This window comes from Anabrus simplex, chromosome 6 (genome assembly GCF_040414725.1).
Source record: "Anabrus simplex isolate iqAnaSimp1 chromosome 6, ASM4041472v1, whole genome shotgun sequence".
Taxonomy (NCBI): Eukaryota; Metazoa; Arthropoda; class Insecta; order Orthoptera; family Tettigoniidae; genus Anabrus; species Anabrus simplex.
The window spans coordinates 217,201,413-217,223,396 of NC_090270.1; the positions used below are offsets into that span (position 1 = coordinate 217,201,413).

Here is a 21,984-nt window from a genome sequence, read left to right on the forward strand (position 1 = left end):
TCTTTGAAAAAACAGCATTCACGGACTCGGACAAACCAGATGACACGGACAGAATTGTGATTCAATATGGAGACATCCATCGTGTTCATAAATTTAAATACATGGGAGAAATTTTCACTCGCAATGGAAATGCAAAGGAGGCATTAAAATAGAGACAGAGCGAAGAGTCCAAGTCCACCTCCATTCGAGCCAAATTAAAACATTACCACACAGTGATCAGAACGAAGTGCCTTTATGGAACAAAACCACCGACAAGGTTGGCAGACTCAGACCTTGAAAATAGGGAAAGAAAAGTCTTGTGTCCGAAGAAGTATAATATCTGCAAAACAGGCGAGAGATTTAGGTGCCTAGGACAAATACTGCCTTCATGATGCAAGTAATTGATCAAAATATGTTACATTTAAGTAACAGAAAATAAAAATTAATTTTGAAAATACATTTCTGAAAGTGGTCAGTTTTGTACCCGTGACGTTAAACAACACAATTAAGTTGAAGAGTGCAAATATATTAACTAAAGGCCCAGTTATGACGGAAACGGTGATTATCGATACGTAACCAACTGCAAGTTTAAATAATGATTAAGTTCGATAAGTTCAATAAGTTATTCTGCTGTAAATATGTAGGCTATTATTTTTATTTATAAAATGCAATTGCTGTGCACGTAGCAGGTACTGAGATCCCCATGGTGCTAGAACCGTCATGAGCCTTGAACTACTGAACAATCACTACTCAGATTACTAGATGATGCGTGGTCAGCAAGGCGAGTCCTCCCGACCATTACTTTTGGCTTTCTGGACCGGTGTTACGATGCTACTTTCAGACAGTTCCTCAATTGTTCTGACGTAGGCTGAGTGGACCTCGAACCAGCCGTCAGATCTTGGTAAAATTCCTTGACCTGGTCGGTAATCGAAATCAGAGCCAAGAGGCAGGCTCGGTACTCGCAGACCTCGAGGCCGGCAGGTGCTAAGACAGGAAGTATTTAAAATTACCGGTTTTAGAAGATTGTAACATGTACAAGTCCTCTCGAGTCATCGAGGTATTGAAATGATCATATGTATGTTGAATTGTTTCGTTTTGTTACTGTATCAACATTTCTCCTATTACAGATGTCAATCTACTGTACCGTATTTTTCGGATCATAACGCGCCCTGATATTTTGATGAAATTTTAAGGGAAAATATAATTTCTTTATATTTTCAAACAAAATTTTACGGAAATAATTTAATTTGTGTACAAACACGAATTACCGGTACGTAGTGCAATACTGTCACTGTAGCAAATCACAAGTAGGTAGGCATTCAAATTCACACTTATTCGTGACTCGTAACATAAATTCCACTTTCACTTGTATTTTCTGATTCTTCGAAAAGTATATCGTCTTCAGTACCGGTACCATGAAGGGCATTACTTATACCGCATTTCTTAAATTACTTGATGACAATTTTTCAGTTGGTGGAGAACCGAATCGTCTTCCCGCTGCCCTATTACTAAGTAATTTTGCGTATTCCACAATTTTTAATTTCAGTGCTATGTTATAAGAAAACCTATTCTGTACAACTGACATTGAGTACAGTAAATTATCACTACCGCAACTTGCCCCTAATGGAATTTGCTATCTATTACAAAGTGAAAGATTTTTTTACCCTTCCTTGAGGGTTACCTATAACGGTAGTCAAGGTCGCAGCTCTTTGTGTTTACCTGGTACGAAAAGAAGTTAGGCGGGGAAAGGGTTGCGAGCCGTCTTGTTAGGAATTCCCTCGCAAAATCTCATTCCTGCCAGACAAATGCAGGTATACCATATTCACTGTTTGTTAACTGATTTAATAAAAGGGGTTAAGTGCTGAGAGTATTGTAAGGAATATTTTAAGCATTGGTGTAGACAATCAGGTATACGCAATGTCTAAATATGATAGACGTTTGGATCATAAGACGCAGCCATATTTTAGTTAGCAGTATTTTTTGTAACAAAAGTGCGCCTTATGGTCCAAAAAATACTATATATGAAAAAGAACACTTACTTGTCAGCCTTGAAATCGTACACGTAGACTGAGAAGCCGTAGACATCTGCGACGTAAGCGAAGGCATCCTCACACTTGTCGGCCTCCGTCTCCACCACAACAGTGGCAAGCAGGTTTCCTGGTGAGAGAGACTCTACAGGGTAACGATATCTCCTAATGAGTGTGTCCGTACTCAGGTCAAATACTAGCAGCTGAGGAGTACAGACTTGCCTAGCAGTAGGAGGGTCTCCGAAACCCACAACTCCTGCATCGATCACCCACAGTCTGTTGCATTCGTCAATCTGAGAACATAACATAGGTTAAGTTATCACTTCTTTTTTTACTTGTATTTGATTTACAGATTTGAGGATATGTCAATATTTCCACTAGTTTCATGGTGATGATGCAGTAATCGTATACGATTCTCTTCAAATGCTGATGTTGCTCCAGTGTGAATCAACCTTGTCACCAACTGAGTCGAAATCTTCACGCTGAGTATTCATAGGGCAATTTGGGCAACGGTGCACGTCCTCCAGATCTCAAATAGCATCGCAGTCACAGGTTCTATTTTGTGTACAGCCTCATATTTTTAGGGTGGCCCTAATTCTTGCCTAATTCTTATCCCGTAAGAATTCGCTCCGAGTATATGTGCCTCGTGGTTCCTACAATTACTCCCACCGCTCCACCCGGAAAATTCAACATCTCAAAGTGAACTTTTTTTGCTAGTGGCTTTACGTCGCACCGGCACAGATAGGTCTTATGGCGACGATGGGATAGGAAAGGCCTAGGAGTTGGAAGGAAGCGGCCATGGCCTTAATTAATGTACAGCCCCCGCATTTGCCTGGTGTGAAAATGGGAAACCACGGAAAACCATCTTCATGGCTGCCGACAGTAGGATTCGAACCCACTATCTCCCGGATGCAAGCTCTCAGCCGCGTGCTCCTAACAGCACGGCCAACTCGCCCGGTCAAAGTGAACAACATGAGCTTCGATGTTCTTGGTTTAGGACAGACCAGAAAACGAAAACATTCCCCTGAACAGGGAAGGTGCTAGGGTACAGTTTGTCACATTGTTCGGTCTTCTACAGGCCTTAGCACCGTTAACACAGCTTACAAGCAGTGAGCGAGTTACGACCTGTTATGATCGGCAACAGAGAATTGGCTTCACGCTGCTAAATTTCGTGTCACTTGCTCCTTCCTTTTCCTGCAAGCAAGGGTGCCAGATGTGTGTCAAGCCTCGAGTGAGCTCAATAACACCCGTTGCTTCAAAGACATGTCCACAGTGCGCCCTCCAGCATGAGAATGAAATATTGCAACTAAGACTTTCTTTGTTAAGTTTGCTTATTGATGGGATAGTATGATCTTTGGTTTATAAGTCCGGTACAGTTATTTGTATAAAGTTGTAAGCGTTCTCCATACTGGCAATGGCTGAAGTCCACTCTGTTGACCTGCTCCAGTCTGGTAGAGTCGAATGTTGCAGCCAGTACTGGTTCGTGAGACAGCTCTCTTATCTGTTGCAGGCTTAACACTGTATATTCAGGGACAAAACATAACGACTTCAGTTCCTGGATGCGAGGTGGAACAGTCAATCACACCTTACACCCTGATGAGTCAACGAATTCTAAACCATCCTTGTTTGGTATGGAGAGGTTGCCAAACCACTTTCTTCCACACTCGCTTCAGTCTTTAGACGTAGTAAATCCTATTATCCGCTAATAGGCACCGCGCTGCCACTGGAGAGTAGTGATGTGAGGCGAGTTCGTCATGCTTTGTCCCCAAATATACATGAAAATATTCCACGATCTGAGACGGTGTCTCACTGCTGGATGACAGTGGAAAAGATGACGATGCCTGTCACTTGTTCCAGTTTGTCAGTTTCAACCGCCGAATCGAGTACCCATGGCATAGGTTTTACCTTAGGCAGCCAGAGATGACGTGGCACGTCTCATTCAAGACAGTATCCACATTTTTTGGTCTGCATAGAGGTGGCCACACAGGACAAACATACTCAGCTGCAGAGAAAGAGATTGCAAAAGGCTGTAGTTCCTACAGTTACTGGATGTGGTCCTCTAGTACACCTCATTAACATCTTAAGCAAGCTGCTCCTTACTACTACTACTACTACTACTACTACTACTAAATGTTTTATTCCTCCCCTGAAGGGGGAGGCGCGCCTACAAGACGGTGACGCCGTCTCTCAGACCAGGAGATTTGTATCAGAGAAGGGGATGTGCAGAGAAGGTGGAAGGATTGGTGACCTTGGCCTATACTAGGAACTGTCCCGGCATTCGCCTTAGTGCAGGAGAATGGACAACCACGGAAAATCATTCTCAGGACAGCCGACGGTGGCGATCAGCCCCTGTCCATCTCCCGAATATAGAGGCGTAAAGCCACGGTAGAGACGTGGCCACTCTTCCCCTTCTCAGTTGGCCCGTCGGAGTGCAAAGCTGTCGGATCACGGACACGCCGTGGCCACTTTTGGGCCGAGATCCACTCTGCATCATCCGACGAACTGCTGCTTGTTCTAATCTTCATGCTAACTGAATGGAAGTGCTCTTTAAATGTGAGTGAACGATCAAAGTTTGATGGTAAACTTTACCTAGAAAGCATTGTAACGGTGAACGGAGGGGCAGATGAATATGTTACCAGCCGTTTGAACAGAGTAAGGCGCTCCTTCGCTGTCATCAACAGAGAACGCCTTGCCAACGATCCCCAACGGCTTCCCGACATTTGGTAAAAGGTGACAAAAGGTGCGAGAGATTACATTGAGTGTGAAGTAATTATACTTGCTGGTTAATTAATTGCGTTCTGTCAATATTGCCACTACTTTATTTAAAGTCCTCGTATTTACTACTAGTTTTTTTCTGGTTTCAAGGAGCTCCAGTAACGCTTATGCGCAGAAACACACCAGTGAGCCGCTTACGAGGAAATGTTGCGTGCCAAGACCAGTACTTATGTACGTAGCTTGTTAACAACACCCTGTTTCCTGCACTTTCGTAGTTACTATAAATAATTTTTTCATGAGCAAAAATTGTGTTTAATAAATATACAATGATAATAGAAGTCCATGCCCTTGGCTGAATGACCAGCATAGTGGCTTTCGGTTCAAGGGGTCCCGGTTTCAATTCTGAACAGTGTGGGGATTTTTAGCCTATCTGGTTAATTTCGCTAGTTCGGGGATTGGTTATTTGTGTTCGTCTTAATGCAATTCGCCGAGATAGATACTTGAGAATTAAGCTCTTCGGCGTGTTCGTCGTACGACAAACTGATCGGTTTCTGTGACATGTCCGGTGCGGAATCTAAACACTTTTCCTCCATCCACATTAGAATGTGTTGCTTAGCAAAAAACAACTGGTGTAGAAATTTGTTATCGTCTGGAATCGAACTAGGAGCTTACTGGTTACCACGGTTAGAATGGTGTCAGGAAATTGATGATGCTAATTTCAGATAGAAGCGCAGCCCGGAAACATATCCAGGTTAAAAAGAAATTTGGTCAAGTCTCTAGATGTTCCTAACTACGTTGTACGAATCAATAGTGGGATCGCGTTTGGACTCTTCCGGTGATAATATGTCGTGTTTGCGTAACAGAGGGGTTCCACTACCATCCGAATGTTTGGAAGGTTTCAGTGTCTGTTGTTGAAAGGTACGAGTGCCTCAAATCAAAGTGTGTGGGAAGGTTGATCTGTGGGAAGTGCAATGTTTACATGTCATGACTGACCTTGCGAATGGTGGTCGGCAACGGAGGAAGCAGTTGTCATATAATGAAGCCGCTCGAGCACTTAGTACTGCCTCAAGAATGCTGGTCGCAGAGGCACGTTGCCAAAATACCAAGGGATCCGCCAAGTTACAGCACGAGCACTATCGGTGGAGCTACAGAAGATTTCTGGAGTATAGTTATTGACCAATTCGTCAGAAATAGGTTTCGAGAGACCAATAAGATTCCGACGACCCGCTCAGTACCTGAACAGGGCAGACGATATCGTGGCAAGAGACTGTTGTTTGCTAGAGATCATCTGCACTGGCAGCTAAGACACTGGCGTCCTGTTCTGTTCTAGGATGAATCCCGTTTGGCGTTATATCATTCAGATTGTTCTCTACGAGTCTGTAGAAGACGTAGGGAACGATATTATCCGATAGCTGTACAATTTACCCTTGCAATGAGGTGGATAGGCATAAGTATTTACATGAAAACCGATTTCCTGGTCATTCCCAATGGATCCTGAACTATTTCAAGGTAGATTGGCGAGATCTTGATGCCACATGTGATAACTTACGTGAGGCAACTTGGAGGAAACGGAGTGGAAGGCGCGATACCAACATCTTTCGGAGATTCCTACAATAGTATCCTGTGCAATGAATGGAGTAGCCATCCAGAAGTTCCGATTTGAATTCGATCGAACAAGCCTGGGACTAATTAGAACAATGCATCCTAATGATAAATCCACCATCGCGAACACTCCAAGCTTTTGAAGACGTCGTTTTAGAAGATTGTGGATGAATGCTTCAACTGAACGTGCGGTGACTTGTCAGAAGAATGTGAGGGCGTTATTAAGATGTTATTCTTGCGAGGTGTGGTAATACTTCTTACTAAGACACTTAATAACAACGTAGCCAGTTTGGTGTATGACCAGGAACCGCTTTGTTTATGACACGTTGTGTAATGGCATCGCGAATTGAATGTCTAAAGGACGATTTTCATTTTAATTATTCATTGTTTCAAAGAAGAAGGTTTGTTTTCATTGAGTGTCTGTTTATAATTCAATATGCATGCGTATGATGGAGGGATGGACATATAAAAACGTAGCCAATTTTTTAGCAGTGTATATTGGAATATGAAAAAATGCCCTGAGTATGATGTGAAATTCAGTATTTCCAAGACTAAAATTATGTCGATTAGGAAGAAACGTATGAGGGTTGAATGCCAAGTACGAAATGTGAAATTGAAACAAGTGGTTCATTTGAAATACTGTGGATGTGCAGTCTGTCAGGATAATAGTTATGTGAGGTTGATCGAATCTAGGTGTAGCAATATTAATGCTGTGAGTATACAGTTGCGATCAAAGTTAGTAATCTGAAGGAGAGAAGTGAGTTCGCTGGTGAAACCATCCTTAGTCAGTTCTGCGCTCTCAGCGATTCTGCTGACCAAGAGTAAGTGTTAGAAGGGTTCTTGATACCCAGGGTAAACAATCATAAAATAAGTGAGAAAGATAATTGCTGGATTCATTGCAAGGAAATGTACCGTACACATTGATGTCATCAATTTTGTCAAAAACAGTAGTGAAGGTCTTGGTTGTTTGCTTCTCTGAACAATAATCCACGTTGCCACCACTGGCCCAACAACAGACGTGTTTAAATTTTGTGACATTGCGTAACGATTACCTTATCATTACCATGTTGCAGTAACTTTGTCAGTTCAATCGCGGAGTCATAGACTATGTCTAGCCTTGAAAATGAATGTCATATGGATGGACAAAACGCCGACCCTTCAAGTAACAGAATATGGCATACCAATCCTGGTTCTTTGAAAAGTGTCATAAAAGAGACGGGAAGTGAACAGGGACACTTCAGTTTCCTCTGCAGACACCTAAAACGCATTTGATGATGTGAACTTCGAGAATTAAATCAAATCTGGAAACTGTTATTTTGGGCTAGAAAGACCGGCGTTTGAGCAGTGTTCATTGATAAGGCCATATAGATAGTTAAATCAAGCATAAAGAGAATTAATATGTTAAATGAGAACAGATTCTATGAATTCGATTTTTAGACGGTATAACATTAGTAACTGACTTAGAGAAAGAGTTCCAAACACTAGAAAGTCCATCAGAATCACAAAATTAGATAAAGGTACAGAAACTATAGTATGTATATCTATCCCTTAGTCCCGTTAGCAGATAAGGGTTTGGGGATGAAGTGAGATGAAATTATATGGCACGTTTTATGTACGGATGCCCTTTATGACGCCAACGTCAGTTGAGGAACTCACGAAGATGAAATGAATTATTGTGAATGAAATTACGTAAGGAGGAGGAAGGAATCGGCTATGGCCTATGAATAGGAACCGTCTCGGCTTCTGCCTGGAAGTGAATATGGGAAACCGCAGAGGACCATTCTCGAGACAACCGACTGTGGGTGTTTGAAGCCATTCGTCTCCCGAATTCAGAGCTTGGCTCCAGAGCCGTAGCGGGTTAACACGCACAGTCACTCCTCTAGGTACAGAAACTATAGTATTAGTATTTAATGTACATCCTGTAATTTTAACTTGTCAGAGAGTTATACTAAGTGCCCAATTTCTTTTGTCAAAAGAACCGTAAAGGATGAAATGCTCTCTCGTTGGAATGAACTGTGGTTATCAAGCAAAAATGGCTCAGTAACCAAAGACTTGTTTTTTCCAAATGTATATAGTAGGCTGGGATGTAAATATATAGTGTGCAACTTTCATTTAACTCAAGTGCTATCAGGTCATGGTAAATTCAATGCTTACTTCGAGCGATTCAAAATTCCAACACAACATGGCTCACTGTGCTTCTGCACTGAAGACATTCAAACTGTAGAACACATTCTGTTCAACTGTCCTGCCTTTGAGAGAGCACGTTTTGAACTTAAGATGCATTTGCTAACTTGCAGTTGCTATTTCGAAAAACCACTAAATTTCATATTTTTAAAAAATTATGTATTTAAACACATACAATTTGATATTGTCTGCTTATTACCTGTTTAACATATGTATTATATATATTACGATCTGGTATTTTAAATATTAGTATTCTAATATTAAGGATTGTACATATCATACTTTTATCTTTCCATTTCTGTTCATGTCTATTTTGCTGTTTATGTATTGAATTTTAGCAGAGAAACTGATATTTTGTATAAACTTCAACCCTAACATACCTTATGGTAAGATTAAATAATAATAATAATAATAAAATAAATGTACATTCTGATAAAGTACGCCCAAACATCAAGCTCTATAACGAGAAGTTGAAGGAAGTTACCAGTTTTGGAAGTTTCATTACAACATGTATAGCACGTATATCACGAGAAGAACATCAATAGTACTTAAGTGTAAAAGATCTTCTGACCAGTAGAAATAATCATAACAAGAGGAACTTTGCAAAATCCTTTTTCTGGGGTAACCTATTGTATGGATGCGAATCTCAGACATTAATTAAATAAGACAGAAAATAGACAGACAGACACCACGCGTCTCGACGGATTGCGAGCGGAGCCCAGATCCTTTGAGCAAGTTTAGCTCTTCGCCCTTGTGGGTCTTGTGTGCACTTTTGATATATCTTTAGCTAGGCTGCGTAGATGTTGAAGCGGTGATACTTTATGAACGGAATCGAGCTGGTCAGGGTATGACCTGAACCCCGAGGAGTGATTTGTTTAGAATAGACTTTGATCTTTTGCAGCGAAGACCTTCAGTGACATATTTACCCCAGTTTGAAATAAGAAGGGTTGGGGTTGGAGTCTATACCAGAGTAGAATTTCCTGGTGGACCTCAGAATTCTGGTATAGATTTCAGCAATGTGAAGGTCGTTATGAATTTCTCGATTCCGTTTATACCATTTCGCACCTGTAATCATGCGGAGGGCACGATTTTGAAAACGCTGGACTTGATTCGGGTGCGTTTTGGTAGCGATCCCCCAGACGGGACTGGCATATTCGAGGATTGGACGAACGGAGGTTTTGTACAGCAGGAGCCTGTTTTCTAAATTAAGCTCATTGTCGGCTTTCATAATGGGAATAATTCCATAAAGGCGTTTGTTCGTCTGGGCCGAAATTGTGGATACATGTTGTTTGAACGTCAATCCTCTGTCGAGGGAAACACCCAGGTATTTAGTGACATCAGACCACCGGATCACGTCGCAGAAAAGGATCAGTGGTTGTGGGTAAGATAAGACAGAAAATGTCTGGAAGAAATTTAAATATTTATTTGTTGGAGAGGGTTGGGGATTCTTTTGGTGGCAGAAAGAACCAATGAAAGTATTTTGTACAAAAGTGTTGCAGAATAAAGTACAAAGAAGACTGAGGTCTAAGTTCCTCACAACATCTGATGCAAAACCCTCGATATCGTCTATCGGGAGATGAACCCTGGAGCGGACATCTGAAAAGAACTGAACTTACCCAAATTCTGAAGACAGATGTCATGCTGTCGCAGTTGCCTTGTTGATGCCAACTCCAGTCTGGGTACGGCTCTAGCATGGGGGACTTACCGTCGCTGATGTTCGATACAGTAGCTAATGCGGCACCTGCTCCTGGGTACATGTTCGGCATCGAGATGAATATCCGACCATCCTCTGGAAATAACAAAGTTTACCGATTGTGGAATATTAATTTCTGGACTGGTTGGCCTTCCAAGAATTTCTCGCTCTGGTATGTAAGATTTAGAAAGTGGTCTTAGGGTTGGAATGAATTGCATAATCCAACTAAGACAGAGTTCAGTACTTTTCACCTAAGAAATAGGCTAGTGAGAAAAGATTAGATGTCGTGTGACGAGAGAACCGTCTCCAACATTGCTAAACACCAAACTATTTGGGTATCACAATGAAACGTACTCTGAGTGTTAAACAGCATTTTGTTAATACGAAGGGTAAAGTAGCAGCTCGAAATGGAAGTGGGAAGCCAACCCTCAGACATTATAATTCTCAGCCCTGGCATTATGTGTATTCTGCAACAATGTAGATTGGCTCTGCACGTGTGAAACAGAAAGATGTCACTGTTTCTGATTGTTTCTGAATGACTGATAACAGTTCCTGTAAGAAGTGTTTGAAAAATGCAGTGTTTTTAATCATAACTTAGTAAATATAAAGTTCTTATTTCTGGAACGAGCTTCTTAACAAATGATACTCGTTTAATCAGGAAATTGTAGTTTGTTTCTCTTTTGTGGGATGAAAATCTGAAACTGTCAAAATTGTGTTAAGGGTGATATCCTGATGATTCATTTTCAGCATGGAATCATCATGTGAGCACACGAGCGATGTATGATCACGTCATGGAAAATACATTTTCTCCTCCCTTGCTTCAATGGGGGCATTTATCACATATTCATACTTACTAGGAATGTGCACATCCATCGGCACCGCGTTGCCAGGAATGTATGCACCACTGTTGATATGACTTTCCCTCATACTCTCATTAGGGAAGACGAACTCTATCTTATTCCACTCGAACTGCACATTCATCTTCTTCAGGCCTGATATGGAACCCAGGAACAATGCCAACACGAACAAAACTGCAGATGCCATCCTGTACAATAATAAATTGTCTATATAAAATCAGTCAGAATGTGTTAAGTCTGCCCAAAGATTTTCAGTAAAATGATGTACGTACATTCAGCATCTATCGTAATATAATGGATGGTACAACATTTGCAAGTTTAAATTTGATAAAATTACAGAACATTTCCTGCTTTAATACATTCTTTACCATTTATGAATTAAAGTTCAAGATAAAGAACGCCCGTCTTGGTTTTCCCTGATGTGGTTACTGTAAGCCCCTTTACTTTGATAAAAATTTTATGGACTCCTCCTCTATCTACGAGTACAGGCGTACATTTAAAGAGTTTTATCTACTTGTTGGAACTGATTTAACAACACCACATGACAATTCATTCCTAAATATGATAACGAAATTAATCCTTACGTTTTTGTACTTCAAACATGAACGCGAAGGGCAAACTTTGTTTTAGAATGTAAACAATATGGCTAAATAAAACTGTGCAAACCAAATGCAACTTTGATAGCAGCTTCTTAAAGCAGAGAACACCTCTGTGGACCAGTGGTAGAGCGTTGTATTGGGATCTGTTGTCTTGTATTCAAACCCGGCTGAGATTGTCGGGTTTCTGAAGGGTGGAGAGAGTTTAATTCGGCACTCCATGTCGTACAGTGTCGACATGTAAACGATTTCAGGTGTTACATTCTATGTCATCCCGACAAAATTAACAACTCAGCAACAGTAGATTAGCCGAGCTTTGCAGTTTCTCTGCTATCTGATGAAGTAATGTACAATGTCAAAATTAACATGGAGGCAGCCTCAAGGCGTCAAATAAAAAATGACTTCATACGGTAGCTTAAGTCATGTCCAGCTCTTTGACTGAATGGTCAGCGTCGAGATCGGTTTAGAGGCTCCGAGTTCGATTTCCTGTCGGGTCAGGAATTTCAATGAAAATGGCGTACGGCTTTTAGTGCCGGGAGTGTCCGTGGACATGTTCGGCTCGCTAGGTGCAGATCTTTTGATTTGACACCTCTACGCGACCTACGCATTGTGGTGATGAAATGATGATGAAGACGGCACATACACCCAGCCCCCGACACTGTCGGGAATCGAAACCGGGACCCAGTGACCAAAGGGCAGCACGCTAACCATTTAGCCATGGAGGCGGACAGGTATTTCAATGACGTATGATTAAGTCTCTTGGCTCGGGAACATAGCGTTGGTGTTTGTCTCAACACACGCCTCTTCGTATCCATACAACAAACCGCATTACTAATCACCATAGAAACACAGGGTTGGTGTTAGGAAGGACAGCGATCTGTTAAACAGGACCAAATACACATGTTTGAATTAGTTCTCACCCCTGAGCCGGGTTCGATTCCCGGCAGGGTCAGGATTTTAACCATCATTGGTTAATTTCGCTGGCACGGGGGCTGGGTGTATGTGTCGTCTTCATCATCATTCCATCCTTATGACGATGCGCAGATCGCCTACGGGAGTCAAATCAAAAGACCTGCACCTGGCGAGCCGAACATGTCATCGGACACTCCCGGCACTAAAAGCCATACACCATTTCATTATTATGATTATTATTATTATTATTATTATTATTATTATTATTATTATTATTGTAACCGGACGAGTTGGCCGTGCGGTTAGTAGCGCGCACCTGTGGGTTTGCACCTGGGAGATAGTGGGTTCAAACCCTACTGTCAGCAGCCCTGAAGATGGTTCTCCGTAGTTTCCCATTTTCACACCAGGCAAATGCTGGGGCTGTACCTTAATCGAGGCCACGACAGCTTCCTTCCCACTCCTAACCTTTTCCTGTCCCATTGTAGCCTTAAGAACTGTCTGTGTCGGTGTGACGTAAAGCAAATTATAAAATATTATTTCATGATATTATAGAACACGTTAGGTAACTATTACCCCTTACCGCCCAAAATCTCTCCTTTTAAGACTGTTTTCTTCCTTGAGTACATCCCCTGTTAGGTTTACTGTTCTTCGTGGAAACCCTTGGAGTTGTTGATCTACAACTATTCGGTTTGAAATGTCTTCCTGGCTTATTCCAAACCTCTCGAGATCCTTCTTGACCACCTTTGAACCATGTATGCGTAACTTAAGGTCTATTGTCTAGTATTTTAAAATTTATTTCATTAATCGCTTTTCAGAGTATTCTAATACATGCCTTACAAAAGATACTTTCAGCCTCAAGAACTCTCAGTTCAGAGAAGCACAGAATATTAATATCAAGCTTGTAGTTTTAAGTGACTTTGAATACCGAGATTTGACCTACAAGGTCCTCCTTAGAATCAAATCCACATGGATGTAGAGTGTCGTTTCAAAACTGTTACGGTACAGGCACGTACTGGAATTCAAACCGCAGCAGCCTTGGTGAAAAGCCAGTGATGACGTATCTCGGCTGACATGCCCCTGGCAGGAAAAGAAATGAAATGAAATCAAAAATACCGTGCAGCTTACACGTAGGTCCCGAGTTCGATTCCTGTCTAGGTCAGGGATTTTCTTTTACCATGACCGGAGGGCTGGTTCGAAGACCGCTCAGCCTACGTGATTACAATTAAAGAACTACTGAGGGTAAGATGACGACCCTGATCTAGAAATCCAAGAACAACGGTTGAGAAGTTTCGTTACGCTGACTACGCGACGTTTCATAATCTGTAAGCCTGCGGGATAGGCAGCAGTCGCTTTATAGGTCACTCGGGACCGGTAGCATCAGGGGAATTGTTATGGGTATGTTCGCCCAGTGCCGGCCCCGTGGTGTAGGGGTAGCGTGCCTGCCTCTTACCCGGAGGCCCCGGGTTCGATTCCCGGCCAGGTCAAGGATTTTTACCTGTACCTGAGGGCTGGTTCGAGGTTCACTCAGCCTACGTGATTAGAATTGAGGAGCTATCTGACGCTGAGATAGCGGCCCCGGTCTAGGAAGCCAAGAATATCGGCCGAGAGGATTCGTCGTGCTGACCACACGACACCTCGTAATCTGCAGGCCTTCGGGCTGAGCAGTGGTCGCTTGGTAGGCCAAGTCCCTTCAAGGGCTGTAGTGCCGTGGGGTTTGGTTTGGTTTATGTTCGCCCAGTATGAACGCAGGAAGACAACGTGCAATCTGCTAGTGCTAGTGCAACAGAAACGCAACAAGAGCACGAAGTTGGTGATGTGGAATTTTTAACAAGATATTATCGTTCAGTGTATGGCAGATCATTACCGTGTATAGCCACCTTCGGCCCTGAGACATGCTTGTACACAACGAGGCATACTCAACACCAAGGAATCCCAACTTATGTTGAGGCAGATTATACTACTCTTGGATAGCAGCTTAGTCAGTTGCTGAATGTTAACATGAGCATTAAGACGGTGGACAATTGCTAGCTCACGGCATGAAGGTTCGACACAGTTCATGTTCGCAGAATATGCCAGCCAGACAATTCACTCTACGCCGTGTGTATTAAGGAACTGATTGACCACTCCGCTCATTGGGCACGAGCATTATCATCCACTAATCTATAACTCCCCACTGATAGTGACAACAAATCCTGTAACTACAAGTTGGAGGATGTAGTCTCTGTACACCAGACCAGTCATGTTACCCTGGATAGGAATTAGATGCGTGCATCGACCAAACATGATCCCACCCCAAAACATGACGGATGTCCCTTCTTGCTTATGGTGCTCCGGAGTGAAATGTTCGTTCCATCTCTCACCGGATCGTATCGACTCTAAAGCTCATATTATATGGGTGCAAGTGTATGGTGACCTCATCAGAAAAGAGCGTACACCTCCATAGTTCTTGATGCTTTGGGCTGAGTTGTTGCCCACTTCATTCGAGCTGTCCTCTGGTGTGGTTTAAGAGGAGCTTTGGGTAAAGATCTTCTTAATATCAGCTCTCACTCATGCGGCCGATTTCGCACTGTCTGATCTGAAACATTCACTCCAGTGGTCTTCCGAAGATCTTAGTAGAACGAAGTGTCAGTGTAAGTTAGCCTACGACATACTCAAAGGAACAAATACTGATCCTCTCTGTGAGTTGTTTAGTGTGTGTCTCGTCCGTTGTCGATCGGCAATCATTTGTGTCTTTCTGAAATTTTCCCAACTCTGTAGACATCACTTTGACTCACTCCAATACGAACGATGACATCCACTTGACTCTATGCATTCTGAAGGAATTTCACCTCTTGAATGCGGTCAGCAGCAGAAATTGGTACTCTTAACATGTTTAGCTCAGTCCGACACGTATTGTCTGTAATACCACCGACCTTACAAGTGATGATGTTAAACTGATCGAAACGACAAGTGACTCATGTCGGATAAATATCGATAATGATACATTTATGCCTTTGCTGGCAGGATCTAGTGTTCACAGTACACTATGTCTTCTGGTATGGGCTAGAGCAATTTTGTTCTGTCTCTGTCTTATCCTTGGCTTTGACAATATGAAAGTGACATAGGTATGAGCCATTCCTTCTACAGCCAGTCCCTGCTATGAATGGTGTGAAAACGTTGCTCATAGGGTCGGTTGGTGCATGCATTTCAGTGAGCTTGGCAGACTGATATGTAATAGCAACTTCTGGCTCGGTGAAGAAAGCAACGGGAAACTACTTCACTCCTCATTTCCCTAGTATGCCTCTTCAGTGATGGCTAGGCCATCTATGACAGCTGATGGCAGAGCTGTTGAGGATCCAACCAGCCTTAGGGCTGAAGACTGAACAAACACAATGATACATTGTACATCTGTCTCTAGGCCCCGTTTCTTGATCTGGGATCGGGAATGAGGTGAGATGAATTTATATGGCTGGATGCCCTTCCCGACGGCAACCTCACTTGAGAAGCTAAGGGCGATGAAATGAATGAGGTGAGCGGAATTGGGTAAGTAGTTGGAAAGAATTGACTGTGGCCTATGAGTAGGAACTGTCCTGGTGTTTGCCTGGAGGTGGAAATGGAAAACCGCAAAAAACCATGCTGAGGACAGCGGACGATGGAGTTCGAACTCACACGTTTCCCGAATGCAGAACTTGGTTCCATAACCGTAAGCACGTCAATACGTTATGTTAAGTAGCATGCCAAGCGCTCGTGGTGTTAACAACATGAGGTGCATGTGGAGGAAGCAGAGCCTCTGGACCCTCATCATCTGAATTAAGACCCCTCCTCCCGCCGGGAGAAGGAGTTTGGTTAATTTTTGCTGGTACCGGTGCGAGTGAACGCTCCTCACCCAGCGATTTAGTGAAATATAGTATTAAGGAAATATATAATTGAGTGATTGTCTTGGTGTATTTGATAGTTATTAGGGAAAAGTAATTTAGTGAATGAATTAACAATCATTGGTCACCCATCCAATGGGTGACCACGCCCAATGTTGCTTTACTGTGGCTTAGTGATTTTTATAATTGAAAGGTTTTTAATGGCCGTTGAAGAGGACACGTATGATTATTCCTTTAGTGTATGGCTGACGCAGTAATTAATGTTTCAGATACGCGGTCGTGTTCGATGGTCACCCATCCAGACACTAACCACGCCCGGAATTTACCTGTATGTGGTTACGGGCATTTATCTGGTAATTACGCAGGGACTACACATTTTGCAAACTGTTGCGTTTACGTTTAATGTGAGTGTGCAGATGTAATTTTTAAAAACAGCATTATTAATGAGAAACAGCATGTTGCAATCTGCCTCGGTCGTGCCGTGGTTCCAGTGCTTTGAAGGCCGTAATTTTAGGAAGGGAGGACATGTACAACTGGGTAGGGTGGTTTGATGGGTTGGTATGTTTAATTCAGGATTAGTTGTCGACTTGGCATGGTAGTGGGGTCTTGGCTTTGGTCTGCGAGGAGCTTGAGTAGTAAAAAGTTGAACAGGGAGGGGGTGTCTCTGGTTGAGGGGTCTGGGTTCGAAGGTCGTGGAATAGTGAGGCTTAGAAGTGAAGGAGGTGTCGCGGCCATACCAGCAAGGCTAGCAGCCAAGAGAGCTAGCCCCCCCCCCCCGCCAAGACTCAAGACAAGATGGCCGCCAAGTGCGGGAGCCGCCTGCTCCCGCGACCGCCACGTCCGGCCCAGCAGCCCAGTACGCTGGCCCCGGCACACCACGTCAACCAATCAGAGCTCACCTCACCGGCCAGACGACAAATCAACATTCACCGGCTACCAGCAACAAAAATCCAGTCAAGAAGCTCACACCAAGGCTTTGTACTGCTACCACGTCCCACCAAGCCAGGTAATAGCAGTATGGGGACAACAAAATCTGAGCCTATCGACATCTCAAATGGTAGACATCCATCCAGTGCTGGAAAGCAATTTGTCAGGGCGACACGGTGTCCTGTGTCCGTGACTTGTCAGTGGCGTTAATCACTCAAAAAACTACCCGTGTCACGACTCAGGCAACGTGTTGCCACATAGGTCGGTCCACCAAGTGCTCCATTCCCTTCCAGGCCCCATGGAGAAATACCCAGTACCCATAGAACCTCATCCCAGGTCCCCACCTAGCGGCTTGCCCCGTGAACGTGGATCCTCTCTCCCTAGGGGTCAAGGGAAAACACCCACGTACCTGCGACCTATATTCCCCTCACGGCTCCCGTGGAGAACCCTCAATAATAACGCAAATCACTAAATACCTTCCTCCACGACCGTCGTGACCTACATGGTTCCCCGGGTGTGGAGTGGTCTGCTGTTTGGCGTGTGTACGCCGCAGTGCGTGCCCGGAGGTGCGTGCGTTTCCGGATCGTACGCGGGGGGGATCGCGTCTCCGGTGTGCCTCCCCCGCCCCCGGGCGATCATGCCCTCCCAGTCCCGCCCCACTACCCTCCTCTTCAAACAACTCTATCCTCCAATTTCAACAATTCCTCACTAAATTTCAAATTTCTCCCCTGCGGGGCCCCCTCAGTGGATCGAGTAGCCGAGACCCTGCACATCAAAAATTATTTCCACCCCACCAAGAACTCATCCCCTCGTCAATTTCAAGTTTTTCCAAATAAACCCACTTCCTAACCAAAAAGTCTTCTTAGCCAATAAATTACCTCTTCTCATAACACCAGAAACACCAGAAACCGGACCCCGTGGCGGGTGCACTTCGATAAAATGCTGCAATCATTAATGCTGTTTTCAAAATTAACACCGCACGCTCACATTAAAATAATGTATAACGCAATAGTTTACTGAATGTGTAGTCCCTGCACAATTATCAGATAAATGCCCGTTACCTCATCAAAGGTAAAATCCGGGCGTGGTTAGTGCTTGGATGGGTGACCATTCAAACACGACCGCGTATCTGAAACATTAATTACTGCGTCATCCATACACTAAGTGAATAATCATACGTGTCCTATTCAACTGCCATTAAAACTCTTCAATTATAAAAATTCACTAAGCCACAGTTAAGCAACATTGGGCATGGTCACCCATTGGATGGGTGACCAATGACAGTAAATTCATTGTTCACTAATTATCAATCTTCTCTAATAACTATCAAATACTCACTAAGACAATTATATATTTTCCCTAAATACTACATTTCACTAAATAGCTGGGTGAGGAGCGTTCACTCATACCGGTACCAGCAAAACTAACCAAATTCCTCCCGGCGGGAGGAGGGGGCTTAAATTAGTATGATGGACCACTCCACCCGGTTTCGATAATGATACACTCAACCCGCCATTATCAAGTGAGTCATTGTATCAAAGTTCGGGCTCGTATTGTTGAAGGTACTCTACTTACTACAAGAGAGACTGGCCGCCCATGTGGCATGCGTATAAGCGATATTCTACCTGAGTTCTAGGTAAATGTTTTCGTAGAAGTATGTCAGCTGATGTGGTTTCTGTACGACGAGGCTACTCTGTATTTAGAAAAGAATGAATAAAGTTTTCTCCAAGGAGATGGCTTCGGCGTGGTGGATGTAAAGCCTAGCCTCCTCGTACATCTCCTTTAATTTTTACCTCTGCGGCCACTTAAAAGTCTTCTGTGCCGCAGTCGCAGTAAACAACTGAGAAAATGCATGACTTCACGCTGCATGGATAGGAGTTACAGTAGGTTATGTCCGAGCAAGATAATACTGCGCTCCATAAACATTCAGCTACCAGCGCCTTCGTTAAAACTGTATGATCGCGAAATCATTCACCGTTACTGCAGCCCGACATTGGAATCTCTTACCAGTGGACGTCAGAAGCATGTCCAGCAGCTCAGCTATTAAACATACCTGTGTCTAAATACTAGGTAAAAATGCATGAATCGTCAAGTTTTGACTGAAAACACCCCCCTCCTTCTTCCTCTTCATCATTATTTCCCTCTTCCTTTCACAGACCATCTTCTTCTTCCTAATCCTTCCTTCCACTTTTCAATCGAAGGCGATATCTCGGTATCTCTTTGAAATTATCTTTTAACTTTATGTTAAGTAGCATATCTACCACTTATTATTCATATATTTTAAATGTACTCTACGTATCACCACGTTCGATTATTTTATTAATACTATTACTGTTATTATTGTTAATATCCCTTTCATATTAGGCCTATCGTCATCAATAGTTATTAACAGTGTTCTAGGTTAAGGCTGGTTAAGTATGGGAAAGGGAGTACATCCCTAATTTTGCCAGAATAAATTATTATTATTATTATTATTATTATTATTATTATTATTATTATTATTATTATTATTATTATTATTATTATCTGCCGGCCCCGTGGTGTAGGGGTAGCGTGCCTGCCTCTTACCCGGAGGCTCCGGGTTCGATTCCCGGCCAGGTCAGGGATTTTTACCTGGACCTGAGGGCTGGTTCGAGGTCCACTCAGCCTACGTGATTAGAATTGAGGAGCTATCTGACGGTGATATAGCGGTCCCGGTCTAGAAAGCCAAGAATAACGGCCGAGAGGATTAGTCGTGTTGACCACACGACACCTCGTAATCTGCAGGCCTTCGGGCTGAGCAGTGGTCGCTTGGTAGGCCAAGGCCCTTCAAGGGCTGTACTGCCATGGGGTTTGGTTTTTTATTATCATTATCTCCCGGATGTAAGCTCACAACTGTGGGCCCCTAACCGCACGGCCAACTCGGCCGGTAAAAATTAGTTATTAATTTACCTAAATAGTCAAGTATATGGAATTTTAGCAAGGTCATGTAGATGACCAACAGTTTTACGATCATTTTTGACAACAGAATGTAATACCCAATTATTTTGTGCTTATAATATTTTAATAGGAGTTACAGATAATGCACCAATAACAGGGTGAACGTATGGTTGAATGAAGGTAGTGTAAATAAGTTTGATATTTTTCTGTGTCGGTAGACTTTTAAAAAATTATTAACGGACAGTAACTGTTAGCCGCGCGGCACGGCGCTTTTAGTACCTCTAGTACCCGATGACGTCATGCCTAGGTTGTTGCTAGATACGATGGCCCTTCCTCTTTACACTGAGTTATTGGTAGAAATCACTTCGACGTTAAACAAAGGGTCTTGTTTTTGCAACGCTCACCGGCCCAAGAACATTTTCGAAATTATGGACGTATTTTACGTGAAAAAGTGTACATAATAATGGACAGAGGGTCTGTAGAGGTAATGACCGTGGTCACCGCCTTCCAAGTCTTAGCCCTTGCTATCTCATCGTCGCTATAATGCTTGTCCGGGTCTGTGCGACGTAAAACCAATAATAATAATAATAATAATAATAATAATAATAATAATAATAATAATAATAATAATAATAATAATGACGATAATAATGATAATGAAAATCCACAGCCTGTTTCCAGTCATTCGGCCGGGTCAGGAATGGAATGAATGAAGCCCCCATCTAGCGGTCAAGATAGGAATTGTGCCGGCTGCCGAAGCCTGTCGCACTCCTATTGAGAAGTGATTAATGAATGACAGATGAAATGAAATGATATTGGAGAGTGTTGCTTCAATTAAATAAGACAAGGTAAACCGGAGTACCCGGAGAAAAACCTGTCCCGCCTCCGCTTTGTCCAGCACAAATCTCACATGGATTGACCGGGATTTGAACCATGGAAGCCAGCGGTGAGAGGCTGGCGCGCTGCCGCCTGAGCCACGGAGGCTCACTAATAATAATAATAATAATAATAATAATAATAATAATAATAATAATAATAATAATAATAATAATAATAATAATAATACCTGAAAATTCCTTGACAAAGCCACTCAGCTATAACTCCCCCATATACATACTGTTACTATGATAGTCTTACCTGCTTGCTGACTGGTGGTGAAGATACTGACTAGATCGTGTTAAGCGTACAGCACTTACAGTTCTATGGGTGTGGTATTTATGCTACGTTGGTGATCCCACCATATATGTCATTTCAGATAAGATACCTACCTTAGCTTAAATATATAGGATTTCCATTGAATATATGCATACGGTTAAGCGAATCCTCATTGTCTGGCACAGCATGACCTCTGCGATAAAGCTGCCTTTTTAAAGTAATTTACTTAGCGATTTCCCCATCTATGACCTTAACATTACCGTAAAGCGCATAAATGTGAGTTCTTGGCACATGACTTTCCCCGGAAAACGGTAAGAATTGGACAGCAGTAACGAGGATCCGGCTGTAGCGTTCCAGTATTTCTATTTACTTATTCTAGACTATCATTTTTCATATTTTCTGTTTTTTAATGTTTAGTAGTTTATTTTTAATTACCTATATCAATAAAATTATATTTTTTCGGTATATTTCCATTCCCGGTATCACAATTCCTTTTTCTTTCTTTCTTTCTTTCTTTCTTTCTTTCTTTCTTTCTTTCTTTCTTTCTCTTTTTAATCCATTTTC

At 42.7% G+C, this 21,984-nt stretch overlaps 2 protein-coding genes across 2 annotated transcripts in view; one reads left to right on the forward strand and one right to left on the reverse strand.

Moving 5' to 3' along the window:
- LOC136875390 (uncharacterized) overlaps nt 1-21,504 on the reverse strand; it is a 127,357-nt gene extending 105,853 nt beyond the window's left edge. The window contains exons 1-4 of the mRNA XM_067148942.2: nt 21,403-21,504; nt 11,055-11,245; nt 10,124-10,296; nt 2,019-2,299 (exon numbers count right to left, since the gene is read on the reverse strand). Coding sequence (XP_067005043.2) covers nt 2,019-2,299; nt 10,124-10,296; nt 11,055-11,244 — 644 coding nt within the window. The 5' untranslated portion in view covers nt 11,245; nt 21,403-21,504. The remainder of the gene's footprint in view (nt 1-2,018; nt 2,300-10,123; nt 10,297-11,054; nt 11,246-21,402) is intronic.
- Hasp (Hig-anchoring scaffold protein) overlaps nt 1-21,984 on the forward strand; it is a 1,448,565-nt gene that overhangs the window by 1,154,925 nt on the left and 271,656 nt on the right. The window lies entirely within an intron of this gene.